The sequence below is a fragment of the Carcharhinus amblyrhynchos genome, chromosome 10 (assembly GCF_965287045.1).
Source record: "Carcharhinus amblyrhynchos chromosome 10, sCarAmb.v2.hapA, whole genome shotgun sequence".
Lineage (NCBI taxonomy): Eukaryota > Metazoa > Chordata > Chondrichthyes > Carcharhiniformes > Carcharhinidae > Carcharhinus > Carcharhinus amblyrhynchos.
Window position 1 is genome coordinate 76,172,644 of NC_137333.1, and position 9,406 is coordinate 76,182,049.

A 9,406-nucleotide genomic window follows, 5' to 3' on the forward strand; every position below is an offset into this window, starting at 1 on the left:
ACAAAGAGATCTAGGAGTACAGGTTCATAGTTCCTTGAAAGTGGAGTCACAGTGGACAGGGTGGTGAAGAAGATATTTTGCATACTTGGGTTCATTGGTCGGAACATTGAATACAGGAGTTGGGATGTCTTGTTGAAGTTGTACGAGACATTGGTGAGGTCACACTTGGAATACTGTGTACAGTTCTGGTCACCCTATTATAGAAAGAATATTACTAAACTAGAAAGAGTGTAGAAAAGATTTACAAAGATGTGACTGGGACTTGATGACTTGAGTTATAAAGGGAGGCTGGATAGACTGGGACTTTTTTCCCTGGATTGTAGAAGGCTTAGGGGTGAACTTATAGAGGTCTAGAAAAGATTGAGAGGCATAAAAAAGGAAGAGAGTCAGCACCTTTTCCCAAAGGTAGGGGAGTCTAAAACTAAAGGGTATAGGTTTAAGGTGAGAGGGGACAGTTACAAAAGGGTTCAGAGAAGCAATTGTTTCACTCAGAGGGTGATGAGTGTCTAAATGAAAGCAAAGTACAGCAGCTGTTGGAATTTGAGAGGAAAACAGAAAATGCTGGAAAGTCTCAGCTGGTCTGACAGCAGAGAGAATACTCTAAGGGTCATCTGGACTCCAAACATTGTCTCTATTCTCTGTTGACCGAAGCTGTCAGACCTGATGAGATTTCCCAGCATTTTCTGCTTGGGAAATAAACTTCAAGAGCTTGAGTAGAATTGCCTCCTTCATTCTCTGCCTGCATGCATATTGTTTTTTTTATATTTAAAAAAAGTGACAAGCAGGGTAGGGAAGAAACAGTCTTGATAAGGAATGTAATCAGTAGGCGCGCACACACAACTCTTGTGAAGTGGGTGGAGGGAGGGAGAACACTTAAAGGAAGCAGCAGCTGACAGCCAGGGGCACAATGTCCTCTCCTCTCCCTCTACATTTGTTTTGATTCCTTGGGCGCCCAGAATGCGCCAAGGCTGCGCATGCGCACTGAGGCGCCAGCTGGCTGTTCGGCGGAGGCCGCTTCCAGCCGAAAAAAAACAAGGAGGGGGGGAGCCGAAAAAAAAACTTGTGGCTGCGGTCGGAGCGGCTCCCACCATCGGCAGAAATAAACACCACCGCTCGGGAGCCTGAGCCTAACCCGATTAACCGCCCTTCCCCCCTCCCTCCCTCTTCACCCTGATCGAGTTGTCGGCTGCAAGCGGGGCCTATCTATTATTTTCGGTGTTTTTTGTTTGTGTGTGGTGTTTCCTTTCCCGCACCCACCCGCCCGCCTGCCCGCTTCCAATGTTGTTGTTGTCCTTCTTCTTCTTCTACTCGGCCTCGGCTTACGGATTTGAATTGTGGAAGCAGCGGGAGCAGCAGCAGCAGCGAGGCCGGACCTGGACCTGCGGCTCTGCCCCCCCGGCCGTGCGTGTGGCGAGCCGCCGCCGCCGTTGTTGTTGAAGGTGGCTTTCTCCAGCCTCTTCCCGTCTCCTCCGCCGGCCATGAACGGTGGCGGCGGCGGGGCACTGCCGGGTGGCGGTGTTGGTGGTGGCAGCGGCGGCGGCGGCGGCTCTTCCAAGGTGAAGTACTGCCGTTATTATGCCAAGGACAAGACCTGTTTCTACGGCGACGAGTGCCAGTTCCTGCACGAGGATCCCAACAATGGCGCCGCTTCCGCGAGCCTCGGTCTTGTCGTCAATAACAACCACCCGGGACTGGGAGTCGGGCCGGCCGCGGCTGCGCCGGGAGGAGGCGGCGGCGGCGGCGGAGGAGGAGCTGCCGGCGGAGGGGGTGGCGGCGGCGGTGGTAGTGGAGGAGGAGGAGGAGGTGGAGGATATCCACACGGAGGGCCCAAAAAAAGCGAACTCGGAAGCCTGGTAGAGCCCGGGCAGTTGCTCACCAGTGAGTGTTGGATATATTTCGGTGTGTTTATTAAAAACCAGTCCCCACCGTGCCCGCGTCTCAGGGGAGACGCTGTTTGCTTGATGCAAATACATTTGCTTTTACTTTCCCTTCCCCTCCCTTCTCTCTCCCCGCGCCCCCCACTCCTACAAAGGAAACGGCTTGTCAAGTGGACCCGGAAGAGTAGACGTCTCAAAACAAAAAAAGTGCTATTATCATCTCAGGCCAATTCTGGAAAAGAGCGGTTTGACATGGCATGCACTTTTTAAAATGAAACCTCAATAGTGAGAAGTTTAACTTTTTTCTGAGAGCACATCTTGTTGACCTGGATGAGGCCGAGGTGCCAATTAAATCCCAGGGCTTTTGGGTGTAACTGCACACAATTGTACCCGTGCATTTGTTTATTTTCGGGATTGATGAGTTATAGTACTGGAACTGGGCTGCTCAATCTGACTTCAAATTTGAGTATTTTAATTTATATTTGCACAGCTTCTTTAATGCGAAAAATAATCCTTCGGTACTGTACAGAAGCGAGATTCAAATTGACGTTAAACCAAGGAGAGATATTGGTAGAAATCACCAAAATCCGAATCAGAGATGGGTTTTGAGGACAGGAAACAGGGATATTTGCATGTATATTATAGCCATCAGTGGTGCTGTAAAAGGAAGTGGAGGTGTGCAGTGTACACAGGCGGCTAGAATCTGGATCAGGTTGGCAATTTTTTCATTAGTTAATTTATCTGATTATTTGGGCGATATCTGCTTTCAGAAAGGTAAGGTAAACATATCTGAAAATGTAACTTTTTAAAGTTATTCCATTTGCAGCCACAGCTCTCAAGTGTTCTTGACATATTATGACACTTAATTTTATTTTTTTCTGCTGGGATGAATTTAGAAGTTATTTGATAAACTATATTTAAATTAATTGAATTGCTTCTGTGAAATTGAAACAAAGCGTAGATAAGTCTTAAACTTGGGGCGTTACCTGGTCACAGAAATAAAGTAAAATGAGCTGGGATCAAGTTAATGGTCGGGGGGGATTGTAGGGAACAAAGGTGAGAGGAAGGTGGGGGGGGGAGTGTGGTGGGGAGGAGGAGGAGGTGGAGGGGGGGAGTGTGGTGGGGAGGAGGAGGAGGTGGAGGGGGGGAGTGTGGTGGGGAGGAGGAGGAGGTGGAGGGGGGGGAGTGTGGTGGGGAGGAGGAGGAGGTGGAGGGGGGGGAGTGTGGTGGGAGGAGGAGGAGGTGGAGGGGGGGGAGTGTGGTGGGGAGGAGGAGGAGGTGGAGGGGGGGGAGTGTGGTGGGGAGGAGGAGGAGGTGGGGGGGGGGAGTGTGGTGGGGAGGAGGAGGAGGTGGAGGGGGGGGAGTGTGGTGGGGAGGAGGAGGAGGTGGAGGGGGGGAGTGTGGTGGGGGAGAGGAGGAGGTGGAGGGGGGGGAGTGTGGTGGGGAGGAGGAGGAGGTGGAGGGGGGTAGTGTGGTGTGGAGGGGGGGTGGAGGTGGAGGGGGGGTAGTGTGGTGTGGAGGGGGGGTGGAGGTGGAGGGGGGGTAGTGTGGTGTGGAGGGGGGGTGGAGGTGGAGGGGGGGGTAGTGTGGTGTGGAGGGGGGGTGGAGGGGGGGGTAGTGTGGTGTGGAGGGGGGTGGAGGGGGGGGTAGTGTGGTGTGGAGGGGGGGTGGAGGGGGGGGTAGTGTGGTGTGGAGGGGGGGTGGAGGGGGGGGTAGTGTGGTGTGGAGGGGGGGTGGAGGGGGGGGTTAGTGTGGTGTGGAGGGGGGGTGGAGGGGGGGGTAGTGTGGTGTGGAGGGGGGGTGGAGGGGGGGGTAGTGTGGTGTGGAGGGGGGGTGGAGGGGGGGGTAGTGTGGTGTGGAGGGGGGTGGAGGGGGGGGTAGTGTGGTGTGGAGGGGGGGTGGAGGGGGGGGTAGTGTGGTGTGGAGGGGGGGTGGAGGGGGGGTAGTGTGGTGTGGAGGGGGGGTGGAGGGGGGGGTAGTGTGGTGTGGAGGGGGGGTGGAGGGGGGGGTAGTGTGGTGTGGAGGGGGGGTGGAGGGGGGGGTAGTGTGGTGTGGAGGGGGGGTGGAGGGGGGGGTAGTGTGGTGTGGAGGGGGGGTGGAGGGGGGGGTAGTGTGGTGTGGAGGGGGGGTGGAGGGGGGGGTAGTGTGGTGTGGAGGGGGGGTGGAGGGGGGGGTAGTGTGGTGTGGAGGGGGGTGGAGGGGGGGGTAGTGTGGTGTGGAGGGGGGGTGGAGGGGGGGGTAGTGTGGTGTGGAGGGGGGTGGAGGGGGGTAGTGTGGTGTGGAGGGGGGGTGGAGGGGGGGGTAGTGTGGTGTGGAGGGGGGTGGAGGGGGGGTAGTGTGGTGTGGAGGGGGGGTGGAGGGGGGGGTAGTGTGGTGTGGAGGGGGGTGGAGGGGGGGGTAGTGTGGTGTGGAGGGGGGGTGGAGGGGGGGGTAGTGTGGTGTGGAGGGGGGTGGAGGGGGGGGTAGTGTGGTGTGGAGGGGGGGTGGAGGGGGGGGTAGTGTGGTGTGGAGGGGGGGTGGAGGGGGGGGTAGTTGTGGTGTGGAGGGGGGGTGGAGGGGGGGGTAGTGTGGTGTGGAGGGGGGTGGAGGGGGGGTAGTGTGGTGTGGAGGGGGGGTGGAGGGGGGGTAGTGTGGTGTGGAGGGGGGGTGGAGGGGGGGGTAGTGTGGTGTGGAGGGGGGGTGGAGGGGGGGGTAGTGTGGTGTGGAGGGGGGGTGGAGGGGGGGGTAGTGTGGTGTGGAGGGGGGGTGGAGGGGGGGGTAGTGTGGTGTGGAGGGGGGGTGGAGGGGGGGGTAGTGTGGTGTGGAGGGGGGGTGGAGGGGGGGGTAGTGTGGTGTGGAGGGGGGGTGGAGGGGGGGGTAGTGTGGTGTGGAGGGGGGGTGGAGGGGGGGGTAGTGTGGTGTGGAGGGGGGGTGGAGGGGGGGGTAGTGTGGTGTGGAGGGGGGTGGAGGGGGGGGTAGTGTGGTGTGGAGGGGGGGTGGAGGGGGGGGTAGTGTGGTGTGGAGGGGGGGTGGAGGGGGGGGTAGTGTGTGTGGAGGGGGGGTGGAGGGGGGGGTAGTGTGGTGTGGAGGGGGGGTGGAGGGGGGGGTAGTGTGGTGTGGAGGGGGGTGGAGGGGGGGGTAGTGTGGTGTGGAGGGGGGGTGGAGGGGGGGGTAGTGTGGTGTGGAGGGGGGGTGGAGGGGGGGTAGTGTGGTGTGGAGGGGGGGTGGAGGGGGGGGTAGTGTGGTGGAGGGGGGGGTGGAGGGGGGGGTAGTGTGGTGTGGAGGGGGGGTAGTGCGGTGGGGGGGGTGGAGGGGGGGTAGTGCGGTGGGGGGGGTGGAGGGGGGGTAGTGCGGTGGGGGGGGTGGAGGGGGGGGTAGTGCGGTGGGGGGGTGGAGGGGGGTAGTGCGGTGGGGGGGTGGAGGGGGGGTAGTGCGGTGGGGGGGTGGAGGGGGGGAGGTGGGGGGGGTAGTGCGGTGGGGGGGTGGAGGGGGGGGTAGTGCGGTGGGGGGGGTGGAGGGGGGGGTAGTGCGGTGGGGGGGGTGGAGGGGGGGGTAGTGCGGTGGGGGGGTGGAGGGGGGGTAGTGCGGTGGGGGGGTGGAGGGGGGGTAGTGCGGTGGGGGGGGTGGAGGGGGGGTAGTGCGGTGGGGGGGGTGGAGGGGGGGTAGTGCGGTGGGGGGGGTGGAGGGGGGGTAGTGCGGTGGGGGGGGTGGAGGGGGGGTAGTGCGGTGGGGGGGGTGGAGGGGGGGTAGTGCGGTGGGGGGGGTGGAGGGGGGTAGTGCGGTGGGGGGGGTGGAGGGGGGGTAGTGCGGTGGGGGGGGTGGAGGGGGGGAGGTGGGGGGGGGTAGTGCGGTGGGGGGGTGGAGGGGGGGTAATGCGGTGGGGGAGTGGAGGGGGGGAGGTGGGGGGGGTAGTGCGGTGGGGGGGCGGAGGGGGGGGAGGTGGGGGGGGGGGGTAGTGCGGTGGGGGGGCGGAGGGGGGGAGGTGGTGGGGGGGGTAGTGCGGTGGGGGGGCGGAGGGGGGGGAGGTGGGGGGGGGTAGTGCGGTGGGGGGGTGGGGGGTGGAGGGGGGGGAGGTGGGGGGGGTAGTGCGGTGGGGGGGTGGGGGGGTGGAGGGGGGGGAGGTGGGGGGGTAGTGCTGTGGGGGGGTGGAGGGGGGGGAGGTGGGGGGGTAGTGCTGTGGGGGGGTGGAGGGGGGGGAGGTGGGGGGGGGAGTGCGGTGGGGGGGGTGGAGGCGGGGGTAGTGCGGTGGGGGGGGTGGAGGCGGGGGTAGTGCGGTGGGGGGGGTGGAGGGGGGGTAGTGCGGTGGGGGGGGTGGAGGGGGGGTAGTGCGGTGGGGGGGGTGGAGGGGGGGGTAGTGCGGTGGGGGGGGTGGAGGGGGGGTAATGCGGCGGGGGAGTGGAGGGGGGGAGGTGGGGGGGGGTAGTGCGGTGGGGGGGTGGAGGGGGGGAGGTGGGGGGGTAGTGCGGTGGGGGGGTGGAGGGGGGGAGGTGGGGGGGGGGTAGTGCGGTGGGGGGGTGGAGGGGGGGGAGGTGGGGGGGGGTAGTGCGGTGGGGGGGTGGAGGGGGGGAGGTGGGGGGGGGGGGGTAGTGCGGTGGGGGGTGGAGGGGGGGGAGGTGGTGGGGGGGGGTAGTGCGGTGGGGGGGAGGTGGGGGGGGGGGGTAGTGCGGTGAGGGGGTGGAGGGGGGGGAGGTGGGGGGGGGGTAGTGCGGTGGGGGGGTGGAGGGGGGGAGGTGGGGGGGGGGGGTAGTGCGGTGGGGGGGTGGAGGGGGGAGGTGGGGGGGTGGAGGGGGGGAGGTGGGGGGGGGGGGTAGTGCGGTGGGGGGGTGGAGGGGGGGGAGGTGGGGGGGGTAGTGCGGTGGGGGGGCGGAGTGGGGGGAGGTGGGGGGGGGTAGTGCGGTGGGGGGGCGGAGGGGGGGGAGGTGGGGGGGGGGTAGTGCGGTGGGGGGGCGGAGGGGGGGGAGGTGGGGGGGGGGTAGTGCGGTGGGGGGGCGGAGGGGGGGGAGGTGGGGGGGGGTAGTGCGGTGGGGGGGCGGAGGGGGGAGGTGGGGGGGGTAGTGCGGAGGGGGGGAGGTGGGGGGGGTAGTGCGGAGGGGGGGAGGTGGGGGGGTAGTGCGGAGGGGGGGGAGGTGGGGGGTAGTGCGGAGGGGGGGGAGGTGGGGGGGGTAGTGCGGAGGGGGGGGAGGTGGGGGGGGTAGTGCGGTGGGGGGGCGGTGGGGGGGTAGTGCGGTGGGGGGGTGGAGGGGGGGGCGGTGGGGGGGTAGTGCGGTGGGGGGGTGGAGGGGGGGGCGGTGGGGGGCGGAGGGGGGGGAGGTGGGGCGGGTAGTGCGGTGGGGGGGTAGTGCGGTGGGGAGGAGGAGGGGGGGGGAGGTGGGGGGGGTAGTGCGGTGGGGAGGAGGGAGGAGGGGGGGAGGAGGAGGGGTGGAGGGGGAGGGGGGGAGGAGGAGGGGTGGAGGGGGAGGGGGGGGAGGAGGAGGGGTGGAGGGGGAGGGGGGGGAGGGGGAGGGGGGGAGGAGGAGGGGTGGAGGGGAGGGGGGGGAGGAGGAGGGGTGGAGGGGGAGGGGGGGGAGGGGGAGGGGGGGAGGAGGAGGGGTGGAGGGGGGGAGGAGGAGGGGTGGAGGGGGAGGGGGGGGAGGGGGAGGGGGGGGAGGAGGAGGGGTGGAGGAGGGGGAGGGGGGGGAGGAGGAGGGGTGGAGGAGGGGGAGGGGGAGGAGGAGGGGGAGGGGGGAGGGGGGGGAGGGGGGTGGAGGGGGAGAGGAGGGGGAGGTGCAGGGGGAGGAGGAGGAGGGGGTGGAGGGGGGGGAGGAGGAGGGGGAGGTTGGGGGGGAGGAGGAGGGGGAGGGCGGGGAGGAGGGGGAGGAGTGGGAGTGGGGGGGAGGAGGAGGGGGAGGTGGAGAGGGGGTGGAGGGGAGGGCGGGGAGGTGGAGAGGGGGTGGAGGGGAGGGCGGGGAGGAGGGGGAGGAGTGGGAGTGGGGGGGAGGAGGAGGTGGGGGGGGAGGAGGAGGTGGGGGGGGAGGAGGTGGGGGAGGAGGAGGTGGGGGGGGAGGAGGTGGGGAGGAGGAGGTGGGGGGGGAGGAGGAGGTGGGGGGGGAGGAGGGGGGGAGGAGGTGGGGAGGAGGAGGTGGGGGGGGGGAGGAGGAGGTGGGGGGGGGGAGGAGGGGGGAGGAGGAGGTGGGGGGGGAGGAGGGGGGGTGGGGGAGGTGGGGGGGGAGGTGGTGGGGGGAGGAGGGGGGCTGGGGAGGTGGGTGGAGGTGGGGGGGGGAGAGGAGGGGGTTGGGGGGGAGGTTGGAGGGGGGGAGGGGAGGGGGTTGGGGGGAGGAGGGTGGAGGGGGAGGAGGGTGGGTGGGGAGGGGGAGGAGGGTGGGTGGGGAGGGGGAGGAGGGTGGTGGGGGTGGGGGGGGAGTGTGGCCATGGGGAGTGTGGGGGTTGGAGGGGGGGAGGAGGAGGGGGAGGAGGGTAGGGTGGGGGAGGAGGGGGAGGAGGGTAGGGTGGGGGAGGAGGGGGAGGAGGGTAGGGTGGGGGAGGACCCGAGGAGGAGGGCGGGCGGGTGGAACCCGGGGTGGGAGGAGGAGGGCGGGCGTGGTAATTGGGGATTGTGTAGTTAGGGGCATAGAGACAGTCCTTTGTGACAAGGATAAAGAATACAGAAGGGTGTGTTGTCTGCCTGGTGCTTGGGTCCAGGATTTCTCATCTGGGCTGCAGAGGAACCTGGAGTGGGAGGGTGAGAATCCGGCCGTTGTGGTTCATGTGGGTGCCAATGACATAGGCAAAATGGGAACTAAGGATCTGCAGAGGGAGTGTGCAAAGCTGGAAATCAAATTAAAAAGCAGGACCGACAAGGTGGTTATCTCTGGATTACTACCTGAACCACATGCAGATGGGCATAGGGTAAATAGGATTAAAGAGATGAATGGGTGGCTCAGGGATTGGTGTGGGAGGAGTGGGTTTGAATTTATGGGGCATTGGCACCGGTATTGGGGCAGATGGGACCTGTTCAGATGGGATGGTCTTAGTCTGAACCGAGCCAGGACCAGAGTCTTGGCGAATCGTATAACTGGGACTGTAGATAGGGCTTTAAACTAATTAGGGGGTGGGAGAAATTACAAAATCTAAAGTAAAGGAGAGGGTACGGGCGCAGGAAAATGTTGAGGATGTCCCAATAATGAAAGGAGTAGGGGGCATGAGAGAGATAAGTAGCGTTCCTTCAAATAAGGTCCAGATAAAGGCTGGTATCAAGACAGTTTACCTGAATGCACGAAGCATTCGGAACAAAGTGAATGAACTGATGGCGCAGATCGGCACAAATGGATATGATCTAGTTGCCATTATGGAAACGTGGTTGCAAGGTGACAGGGACTGGGAGCTAAATGTCCAGGGGTATCAAGTGTTTAGGAAGAGGGGGATTGAATATAAAAGTAGGGAGGTCTTGCTGCAGCTGTATAGGGCATTGGTGAGGCCGCAGCTGGAGTACCGTGTGCAGTTTTGGGCGCCGCACCTGCGCAAGGATATTTTGGCCTTGGAGGGAGTGCAGAGGAGGTTTACTAGGCTGATAC

The 9,406-nt window shown here is 64.7% G+C and overlaps 1 protein-coding gene across 1 annotated transcript in view; it reads left to right on the plus strand.

Annotated features, from left to right (window-relative positions):
- Positions 1-532: 532 nt before the first annotated feature.
- The window catches only part of pan3 (poly(A) specific ribonuclease subunit PAN3), a 178,657-nt gene continuing 169,783 nt past the window's right edge, over positions 533-9,406 (plus strand). The window contains exon 1 of the mRNA XM_080197405.1: positions 533-1,878. Coding sequence (XP_080053531.1) covers positions 1,479-1,878 — 400 coding nt within the window. The 5' untranslated portion in view covers positions 533-1,478. The remainder of the gene's footprint in view (positions 1,879-9,406) is intronic.